The sequence below is a fragment of the Oikopleura dioica genome, chromosome 1 (genome assembly GCF_907165135.1).
Source record: "Oikopleura dioica chromosome 1, OKI2018_I68_1.0, whole genome shotgun sequence".
In the NCBI taxonomy this organism is placed as follows: domain Eukaryota; kingdom Metazoa; phylum Chordata; class Appendicularia; order Copelata; family Oikopleuridae; genus Oikopleura; species Oikopleura dioica.
Genome location: NC_137291.1, coordinates 10,984,674 through 11,012,204, shown reverse-complemented (window position 1 = coordinate 11,012,204; position 27,531 = coordinate 10,984,674). Strand labels below are relative to the sequence as shown.

Below are 27,531 nucleotides of genomic sequence, written 5' to 3'. Positions count from 1 at the left end.
CAACTTTGAATTTATCGATAAAGGGAATAAGAAATAGAAATATCAAGGAAAAGTAAAAGAGTAAGTTGGTAAATGTGATAGTGAAAGACGCTGTTACAAAGAAGTCATACTGTTCTTTAAAGTTTTAATAACATAATAAGTTGATGGAATCGTCATTAGTAAGCAGCAATTATGAAACAGTGGCAACAGCATCATGATCAAAAAATAAATGAATAAAACAAAAAGTAAAAAGTAGAAAAAATTAACTACCAGCCAGATTTCTTCTGGGGCGAGCTATGAGGAGTACTCCACGGAGATCCTTTATAATTACTTGTTCCGTAAGACTCAAGAATGCGAATGAGGTTTTTGTTTGGATTTGGCGCTGTTTTTGCGATAGAAAGAGGAGTCTGACCGAAGTTGTTCATTATATGAACGTCGGCCCCCGCCTCCATGAAAGCTTCAACGATTCGAAGAGACTCTTTGAAAAGTTGGAACCAGCTAAGTGCGAGGCAATCAACGAAACATGCGATGAAGTAGTGGAGGACTGTGCATTTGTCGAGATCTTGAATGTTCACATCAATCCCTTCGACATCGATCATCATTTTACAGAGTTCAAGAATGCTCGCGGTTAGTTTTGAGTTAACAATAGCTATATTATTATCTACATTGCGAAGGGCATGAGCAGGAGTTGTGACAAAAAGGCGCATAATTGGAGTACAGCCGAAACAATCTGAAAGTATTTCTTCTGAAAATGAGAAAAGCTTTCTCTACTTACCTTTTGCATTGATTGTTACTTTGCCGAATTGTAAAATGGAGGGAGACAGCATATGTCTGACAGTATCATCTAATCGTAGCTCCGCAGCAAGGTGAAGAGGTGTTGCATAATTTTTCCAGTTTCTTGTATCCATCACAGAAGGCTTTTCAATAAGAATGCTCGTTACTGCCTCATGATTTTTCTTAAATATCTGCTCATGAATGCCTTTGGTAAGTGACATCGCTGGAATCGGACGCTCTTTGAAGGGGAGATTGCCATTTATTTGCAAGTTTCTTAGTTGTGCATTCAGATCGTCTCGAAGGAGGTATGCTTTCTGACCAGGTGTTTTCCAAAGCTTCTCATACAAATTTTCACCCCCGGAGACTTTTTTCTTCCATTCAATTCTTGTATCTTCGGCAATTAACTGCATGAATTCGAGATCTTCTTGGGTCCCGAATTCAAGCTCTTCAAGAAAGTACTCGACGATGTGACGTTTCTCGCAATCCAAAAAGTTGACATCAAATCCGTGGTCAATTAATGTCGCTAAAGGAAGAGTTTCTTTCCGATTTATATTAAACGAGCATACTTAAATATTCGTAACGCAAGGCCATTGGAGACTGAAGTACTTGAAAACCAAGCGGAGTTCCGTTATACGACATGTGTAGGTAAGAACTAAGACCTGGAAGCACCTGTTCGATTTCTTCAGAGTTTTTCATTGCTTCAACAAGCTGTGCAGCCTGGTTTTGCACATCCTTCGAATTCCAGTCGGAGTCAGCCTTGACCCAGCTGCTGTCAGTTTTTTCTAAAAATTGAAATCAACGAAGACTAACATTTTAGTTCTATTGTTTATGAAAACTATCGAATATAAATAAACAAAACATTCGCATGGTTAATATATTGGCAATGATGAGCCGGGAGTGAAGAGGTTGAACGGATCAAGTTTCGGAAATTTTGAAGTTTTTGCCTGAAGAGCCGTTCAGTGCTCGAAATGTAAGTCCGGACGGCGCAAATAGAACGTGACCTACCCGCGGCAACTGAGCAAGTGTCCCTCCACTAGAGATTAGACTACCGGCTAATCAGATTTGGCATAAAGTCTCAGCAGTTCCATCCGGCCGCAAAATCCCCAGTATTTCCCCCAGAGATTAAATACACCAAGATAATCAAAAGAGAGGTATTGAAGGTGGATGGAATATTCTATTCGGAGAACTCTTGAAGAAACATCATCGAATGCCTGGCCACTTTAGCTCTTGGGCGGACGATAACACAGAAGATCAGGACATCGATCTTGAAAGCCTCAAAATAGCGGGTGCACCTGATAATGGATTTGTCCTCAGGTAAGCATAATCAGACGCATGAAAACCGGTAATTTCTCTCATCAGTGCACCACTTGAGCCGGTAAAGGCATCTTCAGGGGTCTCACAAAAAGAAAACATCAAAATTGTAAATCAATCTACCGTTGTTGGGTAAGTCGAGGTTATAAAAATGAGCAGAAATCTTTGAATCAACTTGATAATCGGCGTGAATAAAATATTTATAGTTCGAGTTCAACTTCAAATGCAACGCGAAATCGGGATCATAATTTGAACCAGAAGACAATATCTGACGATGTCAACTCAAGGTAAAAATAATCATGACCTCAACCTACTAAATAGCCGTTGCCACGTAGCGCAGCAACACCTACACATACAACCCCGAAACTACCGAGGAGGAGCGCGCGTAAATTGAAGAGAGACGCGAAACCCCCATCGCCACCTAAGGGGGGTGAGCCCCGTCCAGCTCAATCACCGAAACTAGAAGCAGCTCCAGTAACGCCGATTGTTGAAAATGGTGACCATAAACCAATGAGTCAGCCGATACAGATAGCAAAAGTGCATAGCTACGTGAAGAACGGCACAACATTCTTTACGGCAATGCATGTCAACAATCCCAGTTCACCACAGCTCACTCCTTCTTCACCACCAATGCTGAGCCCGATCACACCAATACCACCACAGCTTCCTGTTGTTCCATTGGCACCAAACCAGACGATGACCATGAGTCCCATGATCCCTAATGGGATCGGACCACATTTGGGTCAACAACTAGACAATTGGTCAACCACACCGACGTCTACGTCGACATCTATCACAAACCAAACAAAACCATCTTTCAAAAAGTTCAAATGTCATTCCGTTCCAAATTTTAGGTGGGATTCCGGATACTCTTAAATTCTTCATTGTTCCTTCAGAAATTTCAGCCCAAGAAAATCGCCAAAGAAACCCGTTGTTCGCAATGATTTCGGGAAAACACCGTTGCAAGAGTTGAATGAATATACTCAACAGAGACTTTTGGCGGCGCCAACATTCGAAGAATTGCCAGCTGGTCCTCCTTTTCGCGTAATCTGCCATGTAAGGGAGCTCAGTCTCATCACAGAGGTAAGTCTCATACAGTGGTGTATATGAGTGACCCCTAAAAGGAAAAGAAAGCCGATCCACTACTGATAAGGGAAGCGCCACCAGGTGGCAGGCATCTTTGGAGTTCGCTTCAACGGTCTCCATTGTGATTTCATGTATATAAATAAAGAGGCCGGAATGTTTTAGCGGTTTAGAACGTGTCCGAGGCCTCTTCCGACGAGCATTGACACTTTGTTGTCATGAGCTCTTTTCGTGTACTCAGTCTTGCAGACTGATTAAACTGGAGTTAAAAAAATGATCATAAATCACGTGGGGGATACGGAATATATCCGGTATAATTTGTGGGCGGAAGGATTAATCTTAGGCTTTGTGAAAATATTTATAAATTTTATTTACAAACGCCGTCATCAATTGGTGATGCGGCGAACTTCGAAAAATCAAATTAGCCATATTCTGTCCTTATCATTCATATCTAGGGCACAGCGCTATCAAAGAAAGAGGCACGCCAGAATGCATCCGTTTCGATGCTTCAGCTGCTCAACAGTGACCCAGAAGTCAATCCTGAATCTGGCATCGCCTGTGATCTGCGAAAGGTCAACCTTGATGAGGTCAGAAATCCGATTGGATTTCTTCAGGAATATCTTCAGAAGAGAGGTGACTCCCTGCCCATATATTCGTCGAAAGAGGAGAGACGCCCGCCTTTTATCTGCAAAGTCAGAATTGATTCCTTAGGTAAGAAAATGTCTGGGAAATGAAATCTCAAGTTCATTAGCGAAACATGCCTCTGCGATGGGAATGAAAAAGTCTGAGGCGAAAACGAATGCCGCTATACGAATGATTCATTTGCTAAGAGGCGAGAAATTTATTCAAAGTGTCCAACCTCGTCATATTTTAACAGGAATGGTTTCCTTGTTTTTATATCAATTTTGATCACCAGCGTTTACTTCGTGGACATAGTCTATGTCACATAGATATATTAAAAAATGACTCTTATTATATGAGTTTCAAGGAGAATCGTATTTTCTGTCTTTGGAAAACCAAAAAAGCAAGCCTAAGCCCTCCGAGCGAGTCAGCCTCTGGAAGCACCAAGTCTCGCCATCAAGTGACACTGCTACAGGAATTCTGCCAGAAGCGCAAACTCTGGGCTCCACAGTACTCTTACTTTCAGACCGGCCTCACCCACGGCAAAGGAAAGAACAAGCAATTGGAAGTAACCTGCGTATGCAGCATCTCTGCCCTGAATTTGGAAACGAGAGAGACGCGCAAGAGCCAGAAAGAAGCCCGTCGCGCCGCTGCTGACCACATGCTGAACATATTATACAGAAATTATCCCCACGACGCATTTAGCTACTAAATATAGCTAAAAACATCTTGACAAGTGCATCTTAGTTTGATTTTATTATCAAGACAATACTTTACCCAGTCACCGAACTACTCAATTTCTACTTTCATCATACATTCGAGGAACACCGTCTACCCTTTTTCTATCAAAAAATGTCCCCTTTAGACGTTTCTGCAGTCATTAGTTACGATAAGATTATGGTCTTCTGAGCTTCACTTTCTTCTGAAAACAGGGAAGAGAATGGCCTTTTTGCGAAGATAACCCTAGTCTTATCGCTATTGATGTCTGTAGCACTAGAATTCCACCCGCGCAGGGCACAATTGCGCGCGTGTTCTTGTACAGGACATTAGATAGCGCCACAGCGCTATCCGAAAAGTCATGAAAACGCGCGTAGTGTGTCGCTGGCCTGAATTTTCGCGCAGAAGAAAACCAAACACAGTCACAATTATGAAAATTTTCACTCACGATTTCTTGAGAATCAAAATGAAGCTTACATGAACTGCGAGAGTTTTTACATAAAAATTTCAAGAATATAAAAATCCCCCAAACTAAAAATGTAATATCGCCGGTGCACTTATTTTTTAACCATCCACCTTTTCATTCTTTCCTTTCAAAAATGTTTTGCGAAAATGAAAATAAAAACTCAATACTCAAATACAAGCTAGAATTCATCAAAGCTAGAATTCTTTCAATATTAACCTGTATTAGCCGAGATCGAACGACTCTGTCGTTTTTCAAATTCTTCAATATCGACCTCCTCAAAACTTGTGTCTTCATTCTTAACTATTTCTTCTTCGTAAGGGTCGAAAGTATTGCCTTCATATTTATAACTGTAATTCGTAGATGGCACGGGCGTTTCACCAGCGTCTCGATAAGGGTCATTTTCTTCAAGTTTCAAGTTTTGCATTTTTTCTTCAATCTCGACTTTCGCCGAAGGGATCGGGATTTCTTCAAAATCAGTATCAGGGGGAGGATCTGAAAATCGATGGCTTTGTTCTTCAAGTTTTCTATCGAGCAGGGTGTGGAAGAAGTCAATGCCATTTCTCGTTGCATGATCAGTAGCGGTTAACTTATACTTGTCTTTGTGGTCGACATCAGTCCCGGCGTCCAGGAGGGTTTTGATGCATTTCATTTGCTTTCTGTGAAAAGGCTTTGACCAAACTTGCCCTGAGATAGGAACTTCTAGTTAGGAAACCTGGATCGATAGCCATTCCTTTGGGCATCCTTATTCAAAGGCTTGAACCTCAAGGCCTTCATCAACGGCGTCTGCCCCACTTGATCCAATGCATCCACTTTCGCTCCCAATTGAATAAGGTAGCGAAGAGTCTTGTAGTTCCTACTTATTGCCGCAAAGTGCGTAGAAATGAACCCCGAGTTTGGATGCTTCTCGTTGACAATCATTCTCAGTTGTGTTTCGTCGAGAATAAGCTCTTCACCGCCCCTGGGTCGAAGAATATGAAGCTGAGAAGGAGGTCGATCGAAGCAATTCATCTGCCACGCTAGAAATCGAGGCGGAACGGAGACAAAACTCATCTATTGAATTTTTATTGATGAAAATGGGGAATAGAGTTTTGGAACTGAGAATATATCCACACAACAGTGAATAAATATATATTTTAAGGGTAGTATAAGATTGAGAAAGGAGAAAAATGAATGAAGAATTTATCAGACGGTGTTTGTTGCAGGTTGGAAAGTTAGATTGAATCTTTATTTATTCCTTGGAAATCAAGGAAAAGAAACTAATGAACATGAGGTTTTAAAAATAAGATTAAATCTATGTTCTTTATCTTTTGACATGAAGAATTTCCTCGGAGCATGGATTTCGCTCGATGGGCAAGTTGTTTAAAATCAATATAATAGGCTATTGGGACAGGTACTACTGTTTAATGTCATCATCTGATGCCACTATTGCTGACAACAATGATATGCTGGGCTAGAGTTAGCGGAACTTCAGAATCATCAAGTGTTACAGTAAATTTGGAGAGATCATAAGTCCCGGGCGTAGTAAAGACGACTTCGTTCTTGACATCGGCAGTTTTTTGCGACTTGAGGGTTAGTCTCTTCTCAGAATAGCCGACCCACGCGTAGGAGACGTTGTTGTTCACACCTGAAGGGAGTTAAAAAATAAATAAGGATCAAACCACCTGTAGCGGAATCGATCGCCTGCGAAAACGACATTTTGACATCAATGTTTTTGTCCTTGTAGCTGTTCTCGAGGATGATTTTGCAGCGGACTTTCGCGGGGCCAGTGGAAAAGTCATGTTCTACTCTACTAGGGGCATCTAGGTAAGCTCGTACTGGAGCAGCCACGGGCGAGGCGAGTTCTTCTTGATTGGCAAAAGCGAAAATATCATCGAGATGGATGATGCTCTGGCCGATGCATTGGCGGCTTCCTTGAGTCACAATCAGTTCTGCAGACCACTAGAGATTGGGTTGGAGATCTAAGTATTTAATTTGAGAGCTTATTACCTGCAAGACTATCGAAATCCTCTCACTGGCGAAGGTATCAAGCCAGTGATGTTTGATCACATCATCTTCCGGAGTCGGTTCAGGGACTGTGTAGCTGACACTTTCAGATAAAAACTGTCTTGCAAGATCACACGTTCCTGTTTCACTAAAATGAACCTTCTTCGTCATTTGTCGTCGATAAGCTCGTCGACCATCGACTGCTTCTGTGACTGAAGTTACGATAGGCACTGATTGTTGGTCGACGAAACAGAGGAACGAGGATCGCTGGCCTTGCATCCAGCTTATTCCGGTACAAGGCTGTTTTGTGTCAGAGAGAGTCCATTGATTGCTAAATAATTTCAACGCTCGTGTTTGTGATTTTGAATTTTTATTATAAGATTTGCAGAAATTGCAATTTTTAAAAGCAGAAATCGTTGGAAAATGATGTGAACATGCGTTGAAGTTTTCTGTTTCTATTTTCATGACTTGCTCCAATCTTGAAAATGATGCATCTTGCTCTCGGAGTCAATCGACCGAGCGTAAAAGATGCATGAAAAGAAGCTTCAATATGAACGAGCAAAGATGCTAACATAAAAATATTGATCATCATTTTTATTATTTATTTTTTTATCAGGGGGATTTCGTTTTTATACACCGCGCACTCAATGGAAAATGATAATTTCAAGGGCTATTGTCCAGTAGCCCCGCCTTCCTCAAAAGATGTTATTCCATACACATCTGCTTCAAACGCACAAATCTTGAAGATTCCATAGTCATGTGCGTCAAAATATGATTTCCATGGGAGGTATTCTCACGTGGATTTATTTGTTCTGGATATAAATGTACGAGGATGAAACGGAAAGATGTTCATCCGACATGTCAGCCTATCACAACAACTTTCTTACCTAATTATTCCAAGTCCAGAAGTAGTAAACCTACAAGTCGCTGTAAAATTCTCCGCGGCAGTGTCCAAATGAATCTGCAGGACCCTCTTTCTAGCTCCAATTGGCGCTGGAAGGACATGAACAGTAGGCGAAATCATTCCAATAACTTCAATTTTCCTAGACATTGTGACAGAAAGCGATTCCTTCGTTGCGCTTTCTTTTGAGCCATTTGAGTAAAGAACGATGTCGAGCGAATTGAGTTGCTGCGAGGCGGGAGCTTTGAGGAAGAAAGAAAGGGTTTTTGAGGAATTCGCGGGAATGTCACCGAGTGAGACAAGGGATGGATAACTGGAAAGTTCGATGGTCGAAGGATCAGTGGAGTTTGCTCCTTCGGAGATTTTTAAAAGGCGATCTTGATTGTGATTCAGCCAACAGTTCTCAGCATTCTTTATGCCCCTGTTTTCGATAGAAATCTTCGTCTCATAGATTTCTCCACTTATTAACCTTTCCGGCAAGTTCTCCACGCTCATGCTCAATAGTGGCATTTCTTTCTCAACTTTGAAGGTAAGCCGATGGTCTTCAGCGTAAAACGTGCCTTTGCGATGCTTCTGGAGCTTGTTTAGTCGTTCTCCTTGAATGTGAAATTCTTGAGAAGACTCGACGACGGCCGTTCCTTCTGCATCCGCCGTTGTGATTTTGTAAGAGATGGACTTGATCTTGATCGTTTCTGCGTTTTCGCCGGGAATGATGGTGAAAGGGACGGTGAATGTCTGCTTTGGATCGATGATGACTTCTTTTTCGGTGCATTCTGAGGTAAAATCACCCTCTCCGATTAGCTGGACGTCGGTAAGAAGCAGCGAATTATTCAGCGTGTTCTCGATCGGCACTGAAATCAGGACTCTATCGGTGCTAGAAATTCCCAGCGGCCTTTCATTAAAAGTACTTCGGTTTCTTCTTTCGGTGGGAATCGATGTTTTAAAAGTGATAGGAGCGATTCCATCATTAGCCGCTTTTAAACACATTTCTTCGAGTTCTCGCATTCGAAGCACCTCAGATCTTAAGCTTTCTCCCTCTTCCGTCGCATCATTTGAGAAGCGCTCGAGAACGACTCCGATCTTGCTTCCGTCTATCTTCGGGAAGGGCAAATTGACCTTCGTCCCTTTGTATTGCTGGTTGTATTGCACCATCGCCAAGTAATTCGTAAAAACCGCCGCGTTCTGTCCACAACCAAGTGACAAGGCAGAAGCGTATGACCTCTCCGCTTCAACACTTTGCCCGAGAAATTGAGATAGCTCGCCAGCGAGTTCGTGGACATGAAGTTCAGCAGCGTCCCATCCTCGGCCTTCGTAAACGTCGACAGCATTTTTGTAGTTTCTTAGAGCGAGAGTTCGGATTCCGGAGAGTTTGTACTGGAAACCGGCAAGGACGGATTGAAATCCGAATTGTCTGATCAAGGGTAAAAATATGACCTACTGAGCTGAATTAGATTATCGATAAGGATATCCTTTTAGGGCGTGAAATTGAAGGAGTATAAATAAGAGTCCCCTTTTGTAATCATGTCAGTAAATATACGAAAAGATCTCTAGTGAAATGTTATAACTTCCTAACCTACATTCTATCAAAGTATTACCCCTTGGTGGGGCTCTACACGAATAAACTTTTTTAACAAATACTTTTATCCCGATCCTTATATGTCCGGCCTTCAAATAACACAACGCAGCTTGCTCCGTAAACATGGCAATTTGATTCGCAGAGAATCCCTTCGAAAAACGCAGGTAGTCCTTCGCAGTATCAACCCAAGCACCAACTCCTTTTCCAGCTTCAAGAGTAGTAAAGGCACTCCGCAGGGCGAGGTCTTTCTTCTCCAAGTTAAGGAACGAATTGATTGCGAAGGCAGCGGCTTGTTTTGGAAAAGCAGCGCGTAGATTTCCACCAGACATGAATTGTGCTTTCCAGGATTTGAAATCGTTTCGAAGTTTATAAAAACTGATATGTCTACCGCGATTTCATTTTACAATATACAACTATTTACAATACGCATCTTTTATTTGATTATATTTTTCAAAAGCCCTTCCTATTGCGACAAATTCAGAAGCGGAAGTGGCCTCAACCCAGTTTTGCTCGTTGGACAAGTCCCTCTTCGCCGTCGAAAAATACTGCGCGGCTGTTTCGTAAAGCTGAAGCATGAAGCATAAATCGCCAAATCTTCTGATTTGAACTTCGACTGTTTCCGTGAACTTTTCTTGAACTGATGATTTGCTACTGCTCCCCCCGAAAAGCTTCTTCGTCGCGGAAAAGAGAGAGCGATGAAGAGCGCGGCGATTTTGGATGATTTCGTAGAGCTTTTTTGACTCGTGTTCCAAATGAGGGATGATCGCACCTAAGTTAGAGTCAGCGAAATGGAGAAAATTGGTGATTGATACCTGTAGAAAGATCTTTGACAAAAGTCCTAATCGAATCCTGATCTTTTCCATCGCAAAGCCTCAACTTCTGATTCTCCGAAAACTGCCCCCACGGATCAGTAGACGCCTCTCCATTATTTCCACCAGAGTTCACTCTCAACAAGTAAGCATTTGAAGCTCCAAATGTCTGCTTTAAATTCGCGAAAACTTCTTGCGCCTTTGCTTCTGATCCTTTTTGAACATCGTGGAGAAGAAGAAAACAGATTTTCGTCGATTCAGAGAACCAGAAATTTTGAGCCGGGTCTTTGTGGTTGTATTCGATCGCTTTTTGGGATTCTAGTTGACGCTGGCGGTGGATTTCTGCGAGGGAACGGAATTCGCCCATTGGGTCGGCGTTTTCAGATGATACGACCAGAATAGAACCTGAATACCGGTAGTCGTTAATAGAAAAGCGTTGATCACTTAATTTTAGGGCTTCTAATACGCCTCATTTTAGCCAAGAGAAAAAGGCCTATCTTTCTAACACTTACTTATCACGTGACGGATTCTTTCATGAGGATAAATGAGCGAATGAGCAAGATAGGTGTCTCTATATTTCTGATACCAGGGAGTTGCCACATTTATGTTCAAGTTGTAGGACTCGTTCTCGAATCTGTGTTGCTCTCTTCTGATTTCTTTCGCGCTGTTTTGAAGAATATCGTCCAACTTTGCTTTTAGCTTTTCTACAAAGAAAATGAATTATGCATAGGTTGTTAATAATGTTACCTTCGGGAATAGGCTCATTTTTGATATTTCGAAAGTTGAGGGTAAAGTTCGAGAGACCATGAAGCTGACCATTTGGATCACGAGATGTCAGTTCTGTATTTACACAAGCAAAAGGCTAGAATTTATTAGTAATACTAATTTAGTATGATTATTGTCTCCTTCTGTTATCGTAGGAGCGGATACGATACCTGAAAGAACTCGGTAATTGAAAGGCCATTTCGACCGACGACTTCCTCGCTATCGTTTGAACAGAGCAGTCCGACTGACGGGCCGAACAGCTGGCGAAAGTACCTTTCGCCCTCACTGCCCATTCTCAAATTGAAGAAAGATTAAAAAAATATCCTTGCTTACTGATTTTTCCGTTAAAAAATAAAGAGTTGAAATAATCTAGTTAGTACAGGTCGAAATATTAAGTTTTTCAATAGGTCAATCGTCAAAAGAGAAATAATTACTTTCCAGGGGTTCTTTCAATAATTAAATCTAGCATGGGTTTAATACCAATCGTTTCAATAAACTTCTCAAAGGCTGGCTGAGGCAAAAGGTTGAAAAAGAAATCAAATATTTGAACATTATCGTTGATGATCATCGAACAAACTGGCTCGACAAACAGGACGTACATAGCGTTGATATAAACCGTCTGCCAAATTCCAGGGGGAATAAACTTAACAGGAGATTAATTCATTTACTTGGGCATTTGAGTCACCTTAAAATTGCTGTAGCAGATTGGCAAGAAAAGGAGAAGATCCAATTTTATAAGCTCGATCATATTTTCTACCCCGCGCTCGTAGTCGATTATCTTTTTCTCGTGTATAAGGACGTAGAATGCCAGGAAAGTAAAATGAAGAAATGGAGCTGTGGAAAGATCGAATCCTGTTTTCATCAACTGAAAAGCTCTTCTGACCGAGTGGTCCTGGAAATAAGCCTTACCGGAGTCAAATTCGGTCGTTTATTCAACACTCCATACCACCACTTGTACCAGGGCCCTAGAAACGTCCCTGCCAAAGTCATATCAACCAGCCTCTTCAAATCCCGTTCATTTTGATAAATCTGCGCCAAGGCATCTCCTACTCCAACCAGGCCCGCACAAATTACCGTCTGCCTCGCCAAATCTGACTTTATCAATCGCCTGGCTGGAGTCGCCAACAAAGATCTGCTTTGAGAGTGAAGAATTATTCGATTCATTCTGCGAAAGATGCGATCAGAAATCAACAAATAGCTGCGCGTTTTTTGGGGATAATTTATTTTTAACGGGCAGGAGTAAAAAGTCCTAGAAGAGAGGATTTATGAGAGGGACAGTAATACTTATGTAGGGAAATCGGCAGCGTGTGTCTTTAAAATTTCATCTCAGATTTTAAGGGACATGTGAGGAAATGAAAAAGGGAGGAGAAAAAAACTTTTTTTTTGGTGTCCTGGGACGCGATTTATGCATCGACCATCGAACAATTTTTTTCTTTTTTTGTTTGCGTTAAAACAGTTTTTAAAAAGGGGCTGGAAGAGAAATTCTTCAAGTAGGGAGGATCTTCTCAAGCTGGGGAAGAAAGGCTCTATCGCGAGCCAGAGCGAGATCGAGAGCGTCGGGCAGAGCGGGATCGAGAACGAGATCGATCTCTTCGGGCGGATCGCGATCGGGATCGTCGGTCTCGATCTCGGGAGGCGGATCGCGATCGGCTGCGGGTATCCCTTCGGTTAGAGCGGCTTCGGGAGCGGCTAGAGAAGAGTTAGATTTGTTTCCATCTGATGGAAGGTTAAATAAGTGGGCCTTTTTTAAACATACGTTTGCTTTTTTGAGCGCTCAGTGTCGGCGCCACCTGATTTACTAAAGAAGAAAAGATTGTAAAATATGACGGTCGCTAATTTTCTAAAGAGAAAGCACTTACGATCGAGAGCGGCTTCGAGACGGGCTTCGTCTTCGTCGGCGATCACGCGAGTCGGATCGGCTTCGTCGTCGTCGACCTCGAGAGCGGCTTCGAGATCGGTCTCGTCGGCTCCCGCGCCATTTGTCGAAGCTAGGTCGTTCGTGACGAGCGTAGTCTACGCGGATCTCCCTGAATTCAATGCTCAAACACTTGAGAAAGAAAGTTTGAATACTGTACCTTCCGTCAATATCTCGACCATCGAGTTGATCGATAGCGTCTCCGGCATCGCGCTTGTCGTGAAATCGAACGAAAGCGAATCCTCGGGACTCTGAAAATTTGAAATTAGTGAAGATTGAAAGTAGTCATTGACAACAATGAAGATCCCGGCATTTCTCAGGCAGGAAATAACTGGACAGTTCAGCAAAGAAGACTGAATTAGCCCGAATACAATATTTGTAACAGTTTTTACCTCCATATTTGTCCTTTGGAATGTAGACATCGCCGATTTCTCCATATTTGGAGAACTTGCGTCGGAGACTCTCACTATCGGTTCGATAGGAAAGGTTGTCGATCTTGAGGGAGGTCATCCCAGAGATGTTTGGCGGCGGTCGTCCGGACATAGTTCGCGACTTCTAGTTAACTCTAGAATTAAGCACCAAGTCAGTTAAAGTCTCATCGAAATCGGTAAGGAATCGGTAAAATCATCACCGCCCCCAGTAATTCGGCAAATCAGGATTTTGCGGGAAAACGGGAAATTGCGGCAAAAATGAACGAATCTGGAAACCGGAAAACTGCGAGACCGGGAAAAAGCGGGAAACGCTGCGCTCGGCACCGGAAATCGCCATGGCTGGCCCTAGACATGGACGTTTATGCCTGTAATGGAGCAAAACCGACGGCAGAGGGGTATACAGTGGCGAATTTCATATGAAGTTTGGTTATTTTTGACTCGAAAATCAAAATTCAAAAAAAATGTTTCGAGCCCAAATCAGGTGGTCCCTATTTTCTATTTCTCAGAAACAAAAGCATTTTCGGATTCTATGAAAATAGTAGGTTCTCTAACTCGTATACTAACCGATCGGGAAATATTTCTCAGCTCTAAAAACTACGCTCGTGCAGTGGATAATCTCAAAATCGAAATCTCTAAACTCGAAAGGAAAAACTCGAACGGGGCTGCTTGGCGCTAACCAATCAGCGCGAGCACCAGTACGACCGAACCAGTCGGAAGCGCAGACAAGTGGAAAAACTTATTTCCGGAAACGGCATGAAATTTGCAGACTGTATTCGAATCTGTATTCGAATCGGTGGTCGATTATCGAAAACAATCATTCAATTCGACTTCAACTGTTCCTGATCTTTCAATTCCTCACAAATTTTCAAATGACCAGAATGATCGAAGAAGAACTATTGGGAATGTTCAAAGGCCACTATATAAATGCCCGTCGCAAAACTCCATTTCTCAGTTTAGCGAAAAAAAATTTAAAAAAATGTCTTCTCCGTCACCACCTTCGTCTCCTGCTTCTACTTCTTCTTCGGGATCTGATTCTTCTGATTCTGAAGAGTCCTTTGCTCCAGAAATCGAACGCCTTCCAGATTTCTCCCCAAATCTGTCGGAAATAAAATCTCTTCCGGAAGAAGAGTCAGCCAATGTTGAAATCAACCTTGATTCGATTATCACTAGGTTGCTGAAATCTCGTGGCGGAAAAGCAGTGGATCTTTCCCTCGATGAGATTCGAGGCCTTTGTCAAACAGTAAGATCTGACTTTGTTGTACTTGGTAGTTATTCTTATGTTCTAGTCTCGCGAGGTTTTGCTTGATCAGCCAAGTCTTCTCGAAATCGAAGCTCCGGTGAAAATTTGCGGCGATATCCACGGCCAGTATTCGGACTTGCTTCGACTCTTTGAGAAAGCTGGTTTTCCGCCGGAGTCAAACTACCTTTTCTTGGGCGATTATGTCGATCGAGGCAAACAGTCCATCGAAACAATTTGCCTTTTGCTCGCTTACAAAATCAAGTAATAATCTTCTCATGTTTTTAAAAATTTATTTTTTCATCAAGATATCCAGAGAACTTCTTCCTTCTCCGCGGTAACCATGAGTTCGATCAAGTCAATTACCAATACGGTTTCTATGACGAGTGTAAACGACGATATAACATCAAGGTGTAACATCAACTTCTTTCCGGCCTTATTTCATTTCTAGCTCTGGAAAACATTCCAAGACTGCTTCAGCTGCCTCCCACTCGCGGCAACAATCGATGACAAGATCTTCTGCTGCCACGGCGGCCTGAGCCCCCATCTCGAGACCATGGAACAAATCAGACGAATAGAGCGTCCAACAGGTCCCTTTACTTTACCTCTTGATTTATTGAGCTTTTTTAGATGTTCCTGGAGAGGGTCTTGTTTGCGATCTCCTCTGGTCGGATCCCGACAAAGATGCAAAGGGATGGGAGCATAACAGTGCTAGAAGCTGCGCTTACAGATTCAATGCAGAAATGGTTGCCGAGTTCTTGCAGAAATATGACTTTGATTTGATCTGCAGGTAGCAATCAAATTTATCAATCCCGTTTTACTAATTTTGAATGGTTAGAGCCCACGAAGTCAAAGAAGATGGATACGAATTCTTCGCGAATCGACAGCTTGTTACAGTTTTCTCCGCGCCAAACTATTGCGGCAACATGGATAACGCAGCAGCTATTCTATCCGTCGATGAAAATCTTCTCTGCTCATTTCAGGCATGGTCATAAAAACAGCCATTTATTCTCATTTAAAAATAGAGAAAATTGTGATCACCAAAAAAGATTGTGAAACCTGTGCAGAGAATGAAGAAAAAGAACTTTGCGCTATGACGTAAATAAATTTTTTTTGACTGAAAAAAGCTAATTATACTGATATTGAAAAAAATAAAAAAATGCCTTCATAAATTGAAAAGATTTTTGAGTGTCACCTTATTAGGTCAATGTCTTCAAAATCAAATGCCTCAAAAGAGCTGATCTTCGCACAAGTTTAATTTTACGATCATTTGACGCCTATTGAGCGACTTCCATCAATCTTTAGCGCATAGACTATGCGGCATAGTCATGTCAATGCAAGGTCGCCACCTACCAGAATACTTAGGTACTTGAATTTCTCAGAAGATATTCATTTTGTGAGAAAATATTCTGAAAGAGAATGGTGAAGCCATGGTCGTTGATTTTGAGCCTAGCTTCGGCGGAACCTGTTTTTGGACCAAAAGACAAGGTCGAAATCAAACTGAATCCAGAGCCACTGAAGACTTCGGCAGATGTTCTAGGAAATGATTATTTAACACTACAATTTCTCTGAAAGAAGTTTATCTGAGAACTGAGTGAAAATCGTATTCAATAGATTTCCCCGATCATTTTTCCCTGCTCCGAAATGGCGACGATTTCAAACTCTCCGCTGATATCCGCGTTGATGGCGGCTTAAAAACATGTGGATTCTTCAATTCAAGGCTTTCGGTGGATTTTGATGGCGATACGGTTTCCGAATTTCATGTTACTCCGTCCGGTCACGTCCTCACTCGCAGCTTCGACAATGGCAACGCGATTCATTTTTCTCACTTGGTCCAGCTGGCTCTCTGCAACGGAAATATTAAGAGCTGTGTCCTCACGGCGGAACAAATGAGTATTGAGGATTTGCAGTTTGATGTCACTTTTGGTGGACTAGAAATGACCGACAGTGGCAAAGAAGTCAAGGTCGATTTTAGCTGCGATGAAGTTATTAGGAACGAGTCATAAATTTAATCAGGAATGAAATATAACCAATCAATGCGGGAACGAAATAAAAATAGCCTCTTCAAAGAGATAAATCAACCTTTCTTCATGTTTGGAAAGAGGGCCAGATTCAAGTCTCCGCAGAAGACACCGTCCTCGACAGCTCTGATGACGCTCTTCAGACAGTCGCTTCCTGCAACTTAACCGACCTATCTCCGGCGGTTGAAATGGCAGAGTTCCTCATTGGAAGCTTCAAAAAGATTTCGCAGGTCTCAGACGGAATCGCAGAGCTTCAAATATCTGGAAAAGAACTGATCGCTTTTGGTGGTAAAAATATCCATGGAGAGAGCATCAGATGTGATGCTCTTCAGATGACAGACTTGAGCGATCCGCCAACGATTTTGAAGAAATACTCCGCCACGACAAAAGAAACGATCGAGTTTTCGTATCCAACAACATACGCAAAAGTCAGTTTCGACAACACAAAATTTGTCAGGGGAATGAAGTATGTGCTAGTAAAGCTTATTCGTACTAAATATTTTTCAAGCTATCTTCAAAGAGGTGAATCAACAGAAATCTCTTGCGATTTCGATGGTTTCCCTCTTCCGACGCCGAAGCTAGTCGCGGATGGTCACGAAATCAAATCTAATTCTTTGTGAGTAATGTCCGTAAATCTTTAAAGATAACAACTAATCGACATATTTACAATGCCGCAATTTAGTTTTATTAGTTTCCCGACAGCTGGAGTTGATTTATAAAGTTATCTCTTTTTGTCTTATTCTTCAAGGCATGATATTCATAAAAATCGGAATTCTGTTGGCATCATAAATAATTCGTTTTCCTCGTTGATCTCAATATTCAGCAAAATCGAAGACGACGCATCCATCACCTGCGAAGCGGGAAAGTTTTCCGACACTGCCTACGTGAACGTTTTTTATCTCGAAGAAGATTCTGTTGAGCTGACATTGATGCAAGACCCTGAAGAAATTTACGAAGGCGACATTATTGAGCTTATTTGCCATGCTCACGGAACTCCCTTGCCGGACTTTTCTTTTTACAGATGTACGTAGATACGTTTCAGACAGACGCTCATCTGAATTTTAGCTGAAAAGAAGCTGTCAAAAGATGATCATCATCATTATCATGCGGTTGTCCGCGCTGGAAACTATTCTTGCACTGCCGGTCTTGACGATTTTGGAATCGAGTACGAGTCAAATATTGTTGAAATTATCCCAAAAATACGACCAACGGCTGACGGCGATTCACTTGGCATGAGTTCTGGTCTCAAAATAGGTAAAAATAATGAATAACCGAGTAATAAAAATTAAGGTATTTTCATTCTCTGCATCATCCTTCTTATCATCATCCTCCTCGTCATTGACTTCTTCGTCTACAAGGAAAAAGGACTGACAAACGAAGCTTTGCTCAAATTCAATTGCATTTGTTGCAACAGAGATGCGGTGCCCAAACAACAAGATGAAGAAAATCCAGAGGAAGAAATAATCGTCAACGATAACCACGAAGATGAAGTCCTTTCAACAGAAAATGAAGAAGCTACACCAGAAGTTGATCCCGAAGTCGCAAGCACAACTTCAAGCTCAAAACAGACTGTAATCGCCAATACGGAGCAACAATTAGCTGTCTCCGAACAAGACACCGATACTAAGCCGAAAGAAAATACCGAATAAGCTCACGATAACAAGGTTTTACTGAATATTACTGCATGCTGCTTTTGTTCAAATAAATACAGTTCATAGGACTCAATACATTGGCCAATTTTAATAAGGAATAGAAATTGGCCATTTATTCATTTTCAACATTATTTTTCAGCAGCTCTTTTATTTTGTTCAGTTTCGAAATCGCCGCAGTTTGATAGGCCAGGACTTCGGTCTCTGCCATACTCTTTACTTCCCTACAATTCGCATAAAAATAAGTCTAAAGGGACTTTTTACCCATGAAGTGTCGATTTTAACTCAGTCAGCTCGTCCATCAGCGACGATGTCTTCTGCTGCTTTTGAGTTCGTTCAAAAAGTGCCTGAAAAGGGACAATTGCGAAATTGAAAAGTTACAAATATTACCCTCATTCTCGCCTTCATTTCTGCTTCGTCATGAGCCGGATCTTCCTGTCTGGTAGCCATCTGAGCTTTTTCAGCCGGTGGATCTGGATCTTGATAATCTTGATTGTTTTCCTTTTGATTTATCGATTTCTTCGACTCCGCAACTTTTTGCATTCGCTGCACTAAATCCTTCAGTTCCAAAAGCTTCTCTTCAAAATTTCCAGGCACTTCGGAAATCATCTGCTCAATGCAATCCTGCGCTTTTGCAAGTTCTAATGCATCAATCATGGTAAGACATTGTCCGAGCTGGCTCCAAATGGCTTGAGAGCCCTCGAGTCTAAAACTAGCCAGACGATAAGCATCATGAGTTGCTTTCCAATTCTTGAGCTTTGATTCCGTTGACGCTATCAGAAGCCAAAGACGACCCCAGTCAAAGCGTTCGCTTAACTCAGCCATATCCTCTTCAAAGAACAATTAATTCTATTTCATAAACATTGTTACATACCATCTTCAATAGTCCCATTCTCCTCAAGCTCTGTTATTTCATACAATTTCGGAAGCAGCTTCTTCAAATTTTCCAACTCTCCCAGAGCCAAATATGTTCTTCCCAAATCATATTGAACTCTTCTATTGTTCGGCCGGAAAGCGATCGACTTCTCCAGATGGATTTTTGCTTTTTGGAAATCTTCAGTATTTTGGGAAAGATAGACTTTCCCTAGGAAATGGTGCGCAAGAGAGAAATCATCGCTCTCGATTAGGGAAGTCAAGTGTTCGATTGAAGCGTTGATGGTGTTTTCTGAGTTTCCGATTTTGAATAGAATAGCCGCTTTGTGAGATTGAAGATAATATTTATCATTACAAAACGATAATTTCTTTAAAAAATGATCTTCAACTTTCCTGTATAAGCTCTTGCTCTCAAATTTTCTGGATCTTTGGTCACAAGACTCATGAGTACTTTCATCGCATCCATCGGCTGTCTCAGTTTCAGGTGAAACTTAACCTTATCCCATGGCATTCTACTCTCCAAGTCCGATTCTTGAAGAACCTGAAGAGCTTCCGAATACATTTCTTTCTTCTCCAAAATCTTCAGAAGCTTTGATATTTCCTTCTTCGAAGAAAAATGAGATCGAATATGATCATAATGATCAGGAAGAAGCTTCTCCGCCCAAAATACTTTCTCAGGCGACTTTGAAATTGAGAACAATGCCCAACCAGTTGCGTGGTACTCATTCCTAATCGCAGCGAACGCGTCTTGAAGATAATTCTCTGAACTAGCTGCTTGTTTGCGGAAGGTAATTATTTCCTGTCGTCTTTGGAAGCGCTTTAAATAATAGGCAAAGGATGATTTTCTACAGAACGATTTCCGGTCGGCGGAAAGTACTTACTTTCTCATAGAAAATTCAGATAAAAATGACCAATAAGTTATAATTCAAGTACAGTGAAAACCCGAAAATTGGCCGGTTTTCAGATATAAATTTCCGAAAAAAGCGGCCAAATTTTGGGTTTTTTTGCCGGGTAGCCAAGTTTCCCCTTCAAAAGGCAAAGTTTCGAAATTTTCGAAAATCGGCATGATTTTCACATTTTTGATGAATTTTAGTCAAATTTTTGCTTGTTTAAAGACATTCTTATGAGAATTTCGTCATTTTTAATGACTAAAACAGTTTTTAAAAGCTAAAAATGATCGGATTAGCATCATTTGAGCCCAATTCTGATGAAAATTTTTTTATTTTCAAAAAAGCGGCCAAATTTCGGGTTGACTTTAGGTTCCAAAAAAAGCGGATTTTGACAAAAAGCGGCCAAATTTTGGGTGGGCAAATTTTGGGTTTTCACTGTATAAAATAAAGGCTATAACTTGAATTGAATAATTATTGAAAGCTTTCCTGAACTCCTCGTCGGCCAAAATGTGATATATTGCGACTCTCTTCCATGATTTCAGGTCAGATTCCAACGTAAAAGCCTTTTGAAGATAAAAACTCGGTTCGTTCTCCGCCAAATGTTGGAGTGAAGAAAAAGATCCAAGGCATAAAATAAGGAAGCAAGGATTGAACCATTTGACAGCGTTATTTTGTGACAGTTTCTGAGCTCCTTTTGCGACGACGATTGAATTCAGGATAAAAAGAGGTAGTTTTGAGATATCGTCGGTCTGGGTTGGGTAAGGCAATGCAATATCGAGAAGAGATGAAGGTAAATTGATAGATAAGGACTTTGGTAATACAGCATACAGAATACAAGAGATCGTCGCATAACGACTAAAACGTCATTAGTAGCGATGTCTATAATTGCGCTGGGCAACCGAAAATAAATCGGCTATTCAAATATAATTCGTAAAGATAAGGCATTGAGTACAATCACCGGAGGCAGCGTAATCGCTTTAACAACACTCTCAGTAACCAGTCGATTAATTCCCATTCGGCAACAATGGAACTTTTCCGCAGTCGGCGCAGAACAAAAAATCGCCTTGACTACTTTTGAAAAGTTGTTTTCCGATTTGATTTCCGAAGCTATAAAAACGACCTGCCAGAAAGTTAAATTCCATTCTGCTGTTGCCAGATTCAGATCAACTTAGAGTTAGATAACTTTTTCACAGATATGAAGCTCTCTACCGCCGCCATGGCTGCTGTTGCTTCGGCCCAGATGTCCGCAACCTACAATAATGCTCTCTTGCATTTGGACTTCCACGGTAAGACTTCAACCTCAACAAATATCTAACTAGCTCAAAAGATGGCGCTGCTAACATGGTTCGCGAGCTTTTCAAGGATTACGGATGGCCAGATCTTGTCACCGAGAACACTGGCTTCTCTTTCCTTGAAAACATCAACGACTTCAACGTTGCTTACTGCATGACCTCCACCTTTACCGGCATCAGCACTACCACCGACAATAACGCTCTCTACACCAACATCGACAACTTCAAGACCCGAGTTGCCAACGACCGAAACACTCAGGACCTCTACGCGTCCCTCGCGGGCTGCATGAGTGGCATCACTTTCTCCCGAACTGAGATGTCTAACTACTTCATCAATTTCCCAGTTGGAAACTTTGATGGAGTTGATCTTGGCGCTCTCATGACAAGTGTTGCTGACAAACATTTCCAGAGTGCTCAAGATGCCGCTACTGCTTATGAGGCGCAGACTGACTACACCAACGTAAGAGTTGATCAAAATTACAAATTTTCATTCCTATTTCAAGGCTTCTAATGCATACTTGAACTCCATGCGAGCTCTCCGATCAGCTTTCAAGCAATACAACTCTGGAATCAGCAACAGCCGAAACACCGCTGAGCAGCTCACCGACTACGCCCAGCTCGCCTGGGAGTTCATCGAGGCCGGTCTTTATGTTTATGAAAATGAGATGGAAGCATGGCAATTCGGAGAGAGACTTTACGATGAGATCATCAATATTGTATGCAAAAACTTCTTTTGATCTCTATTAAATATGATCTAGGATACTATCGTCTACAAACAGCCACTCATCAACGCTTGCCTCCAGAAGGTCGGTCCCTTTGGAATGGTTCACCAGATGATGGTCAATTTTTTCAGCATCCTCTACCATGCTGATGTTCTCTTCCAGTGGGCTGAACTCAGCGAACGATACAGTAAGAGCTTTAAAAAATTGTGTCACCTAACGATTTTTCAGTCGCTGAAGCCATCTGGGGACAGACTTTTACCGAAACTTTCCACAACTACTGGAGCCAGTACTTCTACCAGTACTTCTACGATTTCTCCCAGTACGGTGGTGAAGTCGAAGCCTGGACTAACCTTGCTGCCACCTTCCTCGACCCCTACCTCCAAGATACGTTCTACAACACCATCGCGGTATCCGTCTGCGGATTCGAAGAAGCGTAATCCTTGTAATTACTGTTCAACCGAATATACATTTTCCTTTGTAAATCTTATTTAGTAACAAAACTGTTTTAAGTTCATGAATTAACTGTGCTTGGGATGACGACTGACTGACTATTCAGAAATATGACTGACTAAGACATTTTTTTCAAATAAAACAGTCTTTTTAAAAAGCATTTGATTTTGCCCAAGTTTTGATTCAATTAATCCGATATAACTCATATTATCAAAGAACTCTCAAATATAGAACACTAATGACAGACTTGAGGTCTGACACCTCGTCAGTTAATAGATAACAAGACCAGAATAATTTTCGTATTCATCGTAGTCCGAGAACGATAACGGTATTCGCTTTAGTATGACTCTCAGGAACCAGCCTGATTTATTCGGATTCAGCAACAAAGGAACAGTTCCGCAGTCCGAGCGTAACAAAAAAATCGCCTTGACTACTTTTGAAATGTCCTTTTCCGATTCTAGTTCCGAAGCTATAAAAAGGACCTGCCAGAAAGTTGAATTCCATTTCGCTGTGACCAGATTAAGATCCACTAAGTCAAGATTTTCTCAGCTACGAAGATTTCTACTACTGCGTTGGCCACTCTTGCCTCGGCCAATAGGTCCCCAACGTACAACAATGCTGTGCTACATTTGGACTTCCAAGGTAAGATTTATACAACAACCACAGTCAAACAGACTCATAAGATGGTGCCGCTAACATGGTTCGCGAGCTTTTCAAGGACTATGGATGGCCAGATCTCGTTACTGAGAACACAGGTTTCTCGTTTCTCGAGTACATCGACGACTTTGCCGTTGCTTCCTGCATGACTGCCACTTTCACCGGCATCAGCACTACCACCAACAACAACGCTCTTTACACCAACATCGACAACTTTAAAACCCGAGTCGCCAACGACCAAAACACCCAGGACCTCTATGCATCCCTCGCTGGCTGCATGAGTGGCATCACTTTCTCTCGAACTGAGATGTCTAACTACTTCATCAATTTCCCAGTTGGAAACTTTGATGGAGTTGATCTTGGCGCTCTCATGACAAGTGTTGCTGACAAACATTTCCAGAATGCCCAAGACGCCGCTACTGCTTTTGAAGCGCAGACTGACTTCAACGACGTAAGAATCAATCAAAATAATCAATTTCCACTCAAATTTGAAGGCTTCTAACGCATACTTGAACTCCATGAGAGCGCTTCGATCAGCTTTCAAGCAATACAACGCTGGAATAAGCAACGGCCGAAACACCGTCGAGCAGCTCATCGACTACGCCCAACTCGCCTGGGAATTTATCGAGGCAGGCCTCTACGTTTATGAGAATGAGATGGAGGCATGGAAATTAGGAGAGAGATACTACAACGAGATCCTTAATATTGTGAGTTAAAAATATCTTCCAGCTCTTTTTATCTGATCTAAGGATACAATCGTCTACAAGGAGCCACTCAGAAACGCTTGTCTTAAAAAGGTCGGCCCCTTCGGCTTGGCCCACCAGATGATGCGCAATTTCTATAGAGTCCTCTACCATTTTGATGTTCTCTTCCAGGTGGCAGAGATCAGCGAGAGATACAGTAAGAAATATCTTGTCAATTTTTAGGCTGACAATAAATTCAGTTGCTGAAGCTATCTGGGGACAGACTTTCACCGACACATTCTATAGCTACTGGACCCGATATTTTTACGAGCACTTTCAACATATATCACAGTTTGGAGGTGAAGTCGAAGCCTGGACTAGCCTAGCCGCTGAATTCCTCGACCCATACCTCCAGGATCCTTTCTACAACGCCATCGCGGTTTCCTTTTGTGGATTCGAAGAGGCATAATCATTTTAACTACTATTCTACCAATTATCTTTTTTGTAATTAGTTTTTTTTACTAAGAAAGAGAAGAATCTCTTTCATGAAATTAAGTTCATGAATTAACTGTACTTTCAAATAAAACAGTATGCTTTTTGATGATTTCAAAAAAAATTTTGCGGGCCTGGAACTCGTCAAAAAACTTCTTGTCTTGTTTTGTAGAGCTCGTCGAGACGAGTCGAATGACATATAAAACTCCTGACAGTTTTAAGATTTTCCGCCAAAAAATGTGATAAGAAGGTGTCTTATCAAAAATTTTCTGACCAGCGCCGTTTTTGTTCTAGAAAAGCTGAGGTGATGCTTGACCCCGGAAAATGATCCTCATGGTCTGTTCTATTCCGGCAAAAAATTTCAGCTCGTTATCATATGCCCAGCCGAGTTTATCGTTAAATTTCATTTTCCAAGGAAAATGGGACTGTAAATGGGCCCGAAACTAGGAACGTGCAGCGACAACAAAATGCACTAATTTTTTGATTTTTCGCTGATAAGCACAGCAGGATATGTGAGGACGAGCTGAAATTTTTTGCCGGAATAGAACAGACCATGAGGATCATTTTCCGGGGTCAAGCATCACCTCAGCTTTTCTAGAACAAAAACGGCGCCGGTCAGAAAATTTTTGATAAGACACCTTCTTATCACTTTTTTTGGCGGAAAATCTTGAAACTGTCAGGAGTTTTATATATCATTCGACTCGTCTCGACGAGCTCTACAAAACTAGACAAGAAGTTTTTTGACGATTTCCGGGCCCGCGAAATTTTTTTTAAAATCATCTTTTCGAATCAGTTGAAACTTTCTTTCAAAAACATTATTGACAATAAAGTCCGAATGAATTATTTTATTAAAACATAGACGTCGTACCTTGCCAATTTTCTGGATAATTTCCTTCCAGTGCACGTTGTTTTTATCAAATATAGACATAATGGGATGAAGATCAAGCCAGTTGGTTGAACAAGATTGCTCAATAAAACTAAATAATCAACTGTAAAACAATGCATATAATAGTTTTCTTACCTGAAGTTTCAGCAAAAATAAGAGTCGTGAGACCCCAAGATAACGGCCCATCGGCCCCAATGAAGTAAAATATATTCTTAAGAAAGAAAAGCGAGAGGCAATATATTGATGAGGGCTGTTGAAGACTTTGCAGGAAAGCAAAATTTACAAATAAATAACAAAACGCCATGCAAGAAAGCTCCAAAGATAATGTCGAGCTGAAAATAACGAGGAATACCAAAACAGGTCGAATAAGAAAACTGAATAGTGGCGGCAGAGCATATTCCGGAAAGTTGCTTGCTTCAATAAATGACGATAAGACAGTATTGGCCTCGAATTTTTTCGGAAATCGTAAGCTGTGCTCTGGGAATGCCTTCCATGTCGATAAGAAAACGCCCAATGCAACAAGAACCTGGAGTTTTAATAAATTGTTTTTCATAATTTTAAATAGCGCTCATTCTTAATAAACATGATTATCTGAGGCTATTCAAAATAAAGTTTTTAAAAATAAAATAGTTTATTGAATTAACAGATCTTAAAAAACAGGAATGATATCTTTGGGCAGTTTTTTGACTTTCTGATTTAGCACTTTTTGTGCATCTTTTTCAAGTTGCTGAATTTCGTCTTGAAGCTTTTTTGAAGATGTTGGGATTTGATTTGATGCCTTGCTGAGTTGGAGAGACATGGCAAGGCTCAATTGCGTTGTGGCTTTTAGTCGATCTGGTTTGAACTTCGGCGCTGGTACCTTTTCAAATGCACCTAAAAGCTTTTCTGTCCTGAAAATTGCTTGAGTTTAAAAAATAGTCTGATGATTACCTTGCCCACTGGAACTTAGCATCGTCATGTACTCGTGGATTTCCAGCGAAAGTTGAGCGATTGAAGTGATCGTAGTTGACGGATTGCATGATCCAGGCCCAGAAATAATCCTCTCTTTCCTTCCAAATGAAATAATTTTTGACAACGATCAGTCCCTTCGAAAGAGTTTGGTCGAGTTTTTCAACCGCTTTTGGGGTTTGGGAAAGGATAAATTCTTCGTATGATAAATGACTATCATTGTTATTTTATCTAAAAAATACGACATCGACTAACCTTAAATTCTGCGGAAGTGGTGGATATTGTGAGGCGTCAAGCATTGCCGCCAATTTTCGTATCTTCCCGACGGTAAAAAGAACCGAATCGGGTGTAGGATTCGTTACATTAGTAGTACGTTTCTTATTCGATTCAATAACAACTGCCCGCTTGAGTGCATCTGACGTATTTGACGAGAATCGGAAAGCCTCTTCCACAATATTGAATTTATGAACTAAAAGAATTTCAAAACTTGAATAACAAAGGACGGGTTACTTATGATTGCAAAAAGCGTCAAAAGCGCGGACGGTGAATTCCAATCGGGCTCCGCGACGCTCATTTCGTCAGTAAGTCTCTTGAGATTTTTCTTTGTCAGGAACTGCGAAATTTGCTCAAGAATTTGCGTAAATGGCTAGAAGTTTAATGGACATTCAATATAATGGGAAATTAGTATACCTTTAGAACGGAAAAATTATCAGTCTTTGCTTGCCGTAAAAGCTCCGGAGAAAGTTGCCCACGGGGAAATTCATCGATACTATTTTCTAGTATCAGTATGAGCGAATTAAGAGCTATTTTGAGACCTTCTGTCGCCATGTTTCTAAAAACAGGTGCATTTGGAATTTTGGATTGTTTATTATTAAATATTTTATCAGTTCAGCGTCACCAAAAAAAATTGCAGGTTTAGCATTTTTAAATATTGCACAGTGTTAAAAATTTCTACAGTATTTTTAAAGATCCATGTCTTGTTCCCAAATATCAGCAGCACGGAGAGCAGATTGGTTCAGAAAAGCAGGGTGTGTGTTTCGTAACCGTAGAATAAGTATAGACGCCTTTTGAAATTCACCATTGTCTCGGAGTGCTTATTGATGTTTTCGATTAGATGTCATAAATTATAATTTATTGCCGATGATAGTTCTGTCTGGGCTATAAAAATATAAAATATCATTATCGAAAACCATCCCTGTAAGAAGTCCTTTAACATCTTGTTCTGAGTCAGGATTTCTCAAAGCACTGTGATATCTTACAATAAGTCCTTCCAAGTCTTGGGTATTTTGTTGCTCTTCCACTTCATCGTCTTCAATATCCAAATCATCATCTTCCCAACCCTCATTTTCCTCATCTGAATTGTCTTCATCAAGATCGAGGTCATTTTCTTGATTCCATCC

The 27,531-nt window shown here is 41.2% G+C and overlaps 11 protein-coding genes across 12 annotated transcripts; 4 read left to right on the top strand and 7 right to left on the bottom strand.

Annotated features, from left to right (window-relative positions):
• Nucleotides 1–5: 5 nt before the first annotated feature.
• LOC145695835 (uncharacterized) lies at nucleotides 6–5,636 on the bottom strand. The gene is made up of 4 exons (XM_081772866.1): nucleotides 5,168–5,636; nucleotides 1,320–1,535; nucleotides 755–1,276; nucleotides 6–709 (listed from the first exon to the last, which is right to left on the bottom strand). Exons 1-4 carry the CDS (start codon nucleotides 5,598–5,600, stop codon nucleotides 246–248), a joined length of 1,635 nt encoding a protein of 544 aa, XP_081628992.1. The 5' UTR covers nucleotides 5,601–5,636; the 3' UTR covers nucleotides 6–245.
• LOC145701592 (uncharacterized) lies at nucleotides 1,631–4,071 on the top strand. Its single transcript, XM_081778806.1, has 7 exons — nucleotides 1,631–2,067; nucleotides 2,113–2,196; nucleotides 2,271–2,351; nucleotides 2,400–2,918; nucleotides 2,961–3,147; nucleotides 3,603–3,858; nucleotides 3,899–4,071. The coding sequence occupies exons 1-7, from the start codon at nucleotides 1,961–1,963 to the stop codon at nucleotides 4,054–4,056; spliced, it is 1,392 nt and encodes a 463-aa protein (XP_081634932.1). The 5' UTR covers nucleotides 1,631–1,960; the 3' UTR covers nucleotides 4,057–4,071.
• A 393-nt stretch (nucleotides 5,637–6,029) lies between the features above and the next one.
• Nucleotides 6,030–11,279, bottom strand: LOC145712114 (trafficking protein particle complex subunit 8-like). The gene is made up of 10 exons (XM_081789801.1): nucleotides 11,156–11,279; nucleotides 10,968–11,082; nucleotides 10,733–10,924; nucleotides 10,224–10,625; nucleotides 9,838–10,180; nucleotides 9,501–9,795; nucleotides 7,822–9,269; nucleotides 6,938–7,265; nucleotides 6,613–6,889; nucleotides 6,030–6,575 (listed from the first exon to the last, which is right to left on the bottom strand). Exons 1-10 carry the CDS (start codon nucleotides 11,276–11,278, stop codon nucleotides 6,361–6,363), a joined length of 3,738 nt encoding a protein of 1,245 aa, XP_081645927.1. The 5' UTR covers nucleotide 11,279; the 3' UTR covers nucleotides 6,030–6,360.
• Nucleotides 11,280–11,305: 26 nt separating this feature from the next.
• On the bottom strand, nucleotides 11,306–12,147 carry LOC145695834 (uncharacterized). Its single transcript, XM_081772865.1, has 3 exons — nucleotides 11,895–12,147; nucleotides 11,671–11,850; nucleotides 11,306–11,628 (listed from the first exon to the last, which is right to left on the bottom strand). Exons 1-3 carry the CDS (start codon nucleotides 11,973–11,975, stop codon nucleotides 11,416–11,418), a joined length of 474 nt encoding a protein of 157 aa, XP_081628991.1. The 5' UTR covers nucleotides 11,976–12,147; the 3' UTR covers nucleotides 11,306–11,415.
• A 37-nt stretch (nucleotides 12,148–12,184) lies between these two features.
• LOC145701988 (uncharacterized) lies at nucleotides 12,185–13,465 on the bottom strand. 2 transcript variants are annotated; one of them, XM_081779204.1, is made up of 5 exons: nucleotides 13,293–13,465; nucleotides 13,061–13,151; nucleotides 12,845–13,012; nucleotides 12,742–12,783; nucleotides 12,185–12,674 (listed from the first exon to the last, which is right to left on the bottom strand). In XM_081779204.1, exons 1-5 carry the CDS (start codon nucleotides 13,441–13,443, stop codon nucleotides 12,512–12,514), a joined length of 615 nt encoding a protein of 204 aa, XP_081635330.1. In that variant the 5' UTR covers nucleotides 13,444–13,465; the 3' UTR covers nucleotides 12,185–12,511. The 2 variants fall into 2 exon arrangements, with proteins under 2 accessions (XP_081635330.1, XP_081635337.1); XM_081779211.1 differs by lacking the exon at nucleotides 12,742–12,783.
• Nucleotides 13,466–14,307: 842 nt separating this feature from the next.
• Nucleotides 14,308–15,665, top strand: LOC145712113 (serine/threonine-protein phosphatase alpha-2 isoform-like). Its single transcript, XM_081789800.1, has 7 exons — nucleotides 14,308–14,571; nucleotides 14,618–14,832; nucleotides 14,877–14,979; nucleotides 15,020–15,158; nucleotides 15,199–15,358; nucleotides 15,407–15,551; nucleotides 15,618–15,665. The coding sequence occupies exons 1-7, from the start codon at nucleotides 14,308–14,310 to the stop codon at nucleotides 15,663–15,665; spliced, it is 1,074 nt and encodes a 357-aa protein (XP_081645926.1).
• Nucleotides 15,666–15,952: 287 nt separating this feature from the next.
• On the top strand, nucleotides 15,953–18,314 carry LOC145710034 (uncharacterized). The gene is made up of 5 exons (XM_081787719.1): nucleotides 15,953–17,055; nucleotides 17,098–17,205; nucleotides 17,413–17,612; nucleotides 17,655–17,843; nucleotides 17,880–18,314. The coding sequence occupies exons 1-5, from the start codon at nucleotides 16,778–16,780 to the stop codon at nucleotides 18,236–18,238; spliced, it is 1,134 nt and encodes a 377-aa protein (XP_081643845.1). The 5' UTR covers nucleotides 15,953–16,777; the 3' UTR covers nucleotides 18,239–18,314.
• Nucleotides 18,315–18,318: 4 nt separating this feature from the next.
• On the bottom strand, nucleotides 18,319–19,436 carry LOC145710043 (uncharacterized). The gene is made up of 4 exons (XM_081787731.1): nucleotides 19,113–19,436; nucleotides 18,629–19,068; nucleotides 18,503–18,585; nucleotides 18,319–18,462 (listed from the first exon to the last, which is right to left on the bottom strand). Exons 2-4 carry the CDS (start codon nucleotides 19,061–19,063, stop codon nucleotides 18,354–18,356), a joined length of 627 nt encoding a protein of 208 aa, XP_081643857.1. The 5' UTR covers nucleotides 19,064–19,068; nucleotides 19,113–19,436; the 3' UTR covers nucleotides 18,319–18,353.
• A 45-nt stretch (nucleotides 19,437–19,481) lies between these two features.
• LOC145712112 (uncharacterized) lies at nucleotides 19,482–25,752 on the bottom strand. Its single transcript, XM_081789799.1, has 4 exons — nucleotides 25,319–25,752; nucleotides 25,166–25,274; nucleotides 20,483–20,856; nucleotides 19,482–19,912 (listed from the first exon to the last, which is right to left on the bottom strand). Exons 1-4 carry the CDS (start codon nucleotides 25,734–25,736, stop codon nucleotides 19,482–19,484), a joined length of 1,332 nt encoding a protein of 443 aa, XP_081645925.1. The 5' UTR covers nucleotides 25,737–25,752.
• Nucleotides 21,138–22,623, top strand: LOC145701727 (uncharacterized). Its single transcript, XM_081778947.1, has 5 exons — nucleotides 21,138–21,287; nucleotides 21,329–21,753; nucleotides 21,797–22,009; nucleotides 22,052–22,202; nucleotides 22,244–22,623. The coding sequence occupies exons 1-5, from the start codon at nucleotides 21,197–21,199 to the stop codon at nucleotides 22,450–22,452; spliced, it is 1,089 nt and encodes a 362-aa protein (XP_081635073.1). The 5' UTR covers nucleotides 21,138–21,196; the 3' UTR covers nucleotides 22,453–22,623.
• A 44-nt stretch (nucleotides 25,753–25,796) lies between the features above and the next one.
• LOC145705597 (uncharacterized) lies at nucleotides 25,797–26,984 on the bottom strand. The gene is made up of 5 exons (XM_081783085.1): nucleotides 26,822–26,984; nucleotides 26,642–26,777; nucleotides 26,387–26,600; nucleotides 26,114–26,344; nucleotides 25,797–26,073 (listed from the first exon to the last, which is right to left on the bottom strand). Exons 1-5 carry the CDS (start codon nucleotides 26,957–26,959, stop codon nucleotides 25,833–25,835), a joined length of 960 nt encoding a protein of 319 aa, XP_081639211.1. The 5' UTR covers nucleotides 26,960–26,984; the 3' UTR covers nucleotides 25,797–25,832.
• Between the last annotated feature and the right edge of the window lie 547 nt (nucleotides 26,985–27,531).

Excerpts from the sequence above, each read along its gene's own strand:
- LOC145701592 (XM_081778806.1), top strand. The coding sequence starts at position 1,961 with ATGCCTGGCCACTTTAGCTCTTGGGCGGACGATAACACAGAAGATCAG. Across the intron at positions 2,919-2,960 it reads CATTCCGTTCCAAATTTTAG|AAATTTCAGCCCAAGAAAAT; the intron begins GTGGGATTCCGG and ends TTGTTCCTTCAG. Across the intron at positions 3,148-3,602 it reads AGCTCAGTCTCATCACAGAG|GGCACAGCGCTATCAAAGAA; the intron begins GTAAGTCTCATA and ends ATTCATATCTAG.
- LOC145695835 (XM_081772866.1), bottom strand. The coding sequence starts at position 5,600 with ATGAAATGCATCAAAACCCTCCTGGACGCCGGGACTGATGTCGACCAC. Across the intron at positions 1,536-5,167 it reads TTCGATCTCGGCTAATACAG|AAAAAACTGACAGCAGCTGG; the intron begins GTTAATATTGAA and ends TTCAATTTTTAG. Across the intron at positions 1,277-1,319 it reads CTTGCGTTACGAATATTTAA|CGACATTAATTGACCACGGA; the intron begins GTATGCTCGTTT and ends CTCTTCCTTTAG.
- LOC145712114 (XM_081789801.1), bottom strand. The coding sequence starts at position 11,278 with ATGGGCAGTGAGGGCGAAAGGTACTTTCGCCAGCTGTTCGGCCCGTCA. Across the intron at positions 9,270-9,500 it reads CTGCGTTGTGTTATTTGAAG|GTCATATTTTTACCCTTGAT; the intron begins GCCGGACATATA and ends TCAGCTCAGTAG. Across the intron at positions 6,890-6,937 it reads GGATTTCGATAGTCTTGCAG|TGGTCTGCAGAACTGATTGT; the intron begins GTAATAAGCTCT and ends CCCAATCTCTAG.
- LOC145695834 (XM_081772865.1), bottom strand. The coding sequence starts at position 11,975 with ATGACTTTGGCAGGGACGTTTCTAGGGCCCTGGTACAAGTGGTGGTAT. Across the intron at positions 11,851-11,894 it reads AACGACCGAATTTGACTCCG|TTGATGAAAACAGGATTCGA; the intron begins GTAAGGCTTATT and ends AGAGCTTTTCAG. Across the intron at positions 11,629-11,670 it reads TCTGCTACAGCAATTTTAAG|TTTATTCCCCCTGGAATTTG; the intron begins GTGACTCAAATG and ends TCTCCTGTTAAG.
- LOC145701988 (XM_081779204.1), bottom strand. The coding sequence starts at position 13,443 with ATGTCCGGACGACCGCCGCCAAACATCTCTGGGATGACCTCCCTCAAG. Across the intron at positions 13,152-13,292 it reads TCCAAAGGACAAATATGGAG|AGTCCCGAGGATTCGCTTTC; the intron begins GTAAAAACTGTT and ends TCAAATTTTCAG. Across the intron at positions 12,784-12,844 it reads TCTCGAAGCCGCTCTCGATC|TAAATCAGGTGGCGCCGACA; the intron begins GTAAGTGCTTTC and ends TTTCTTCTTTAG.
- LOC145712113 (XM_081789800.1), top strand. The coding sequence starts at position 14,308 with ATGTCTTCTCCGTCACCACCTTCGTCTCCTGCTTCTACTTCTTCTTCG. Across the intron at positions 14,833-14,876 it reads TTGCTCGCTTACAAAATCAA|ATATCCAGAGAACTTCTTCC; the intron begins GTAATAATCTTC and ends TTTTTCATCAAG. Across the intron at positions 15,359-15,406 it reads GACTTTGATTTGATCTGCAG|AGCCCACGAAGTCAAAGAAG; the intron begins GTAGCAATCAAA and ends TTGAATGGTTAG.
- LOC145710034 (XM_081787719.1), top strand. The coding sequence starts at position 16,778 with ATGGCAGAGTTCCTCATTGGAAGCTTCAAAAAGATTTCGCAGGTCTCA. Across the intron at positions 17,056-17,097 it reads AAATTTGTCAGGGGAATGAA|CTATCTTCAAAGAGGTGAAT; the intron begins GTATGTGCTAGT and ends ATATTTTTCAAG. Across the intron at positions 17,613-17,654 it reads GGACTTTTCTTTTTACAGAT|CTGAAAAGAAGCTGTCAAAA; the intron begins GTACGTAGATAC and ends TCTGAATTTTAG.
- LOC145710043 (XM_081787731.1), bottom strand. The coding sequence starts at position 19,063 with ATGGCTGAGTTAAGCGAACGCTTTGACTGGGGTCGTCTTTGGCTTCTG. Across the intron at positions 18,586-18,628 it reads AAATGAAGGCGAGAATGAGG|GCACTTTTTGAACGAACTCA; the intron begins GTAATATTTGTA and ends GTCCCTTTTCAG. Across the intron at positions 18,463-18,502 it reads TTAAAATCGACACTTCATGG|GGAAGTAAAGAGTATGGCAG; the intron begins GTAAAAAGTCCC and ends TGCGAATTGTAG.
- LOC145701727 (XM_081778947.1), top strand. The coding sequence starts at position 21,197 with ATGAAGCTCTCTACCGCCGCCATGGCTGCTGTTGCTTCGGCCCAGATG. Across the intron at positions 21,754-21,796 it reads CGCAGACTGACTACACCAAC|GCTTCTAATGCATACTTGAA; the intron begins GTAAGAGTTGAT and ends TCCTATTTCAAG. Across the intron at positions 22,203-22,243 it reads TGAACTCAGCGAACGATACA|TCGCTGAAGCCATCTGGGGA; the intron begins GTAAGAGCTTTA and ends ACGATTTTTCAG.
- LOC145712112 (XM_081789799.1), bottom strand. The coding sequence starts at position 25,736 with ATGAAAAACAATTTATTAAAACTCCAGGTTCTTGTTGCATTGGGCGTT. Across the intron at positions 25,275-25,318 it reads TATTTTTGCTGAAACTTCAG|TTTTATTGAGCAATCTTGTT; the intron begins GTAAGAAAACTA and ends TTGATTATTTAG. Across the intron at positions 19,913-20,482 it reads CGACGAGGAGTTCAGGAAAG|AGGAAATAATTACCTTCCGC; the intron begins CTTTCAATAATT and ends TCCAAAGACGAC.
- LOC145705597 (XM_081783085.1), bottom strand. The coding sequence starts at position 26,959 with ATGGCGACAGAAGGTCTCAAAATAGCTCTTAATTCGCTCATACTGATA. Across the intron at positions 26,778-26,821 it reads ATAATTTTTCCGTTCTAAAG|CCATTTACGCAAATTCTTGA; the intron begins GTATACTAATTT and ends TTAAACTTCTAG. Across the intron at positions 26,074-26,113 it reads GCTAAGTTCCAGTGGGCAAG|GACAGAAAAGCTTTTAGGTG; the intron begins GTAATCATCAGA and ends AGCAATTTTCAG.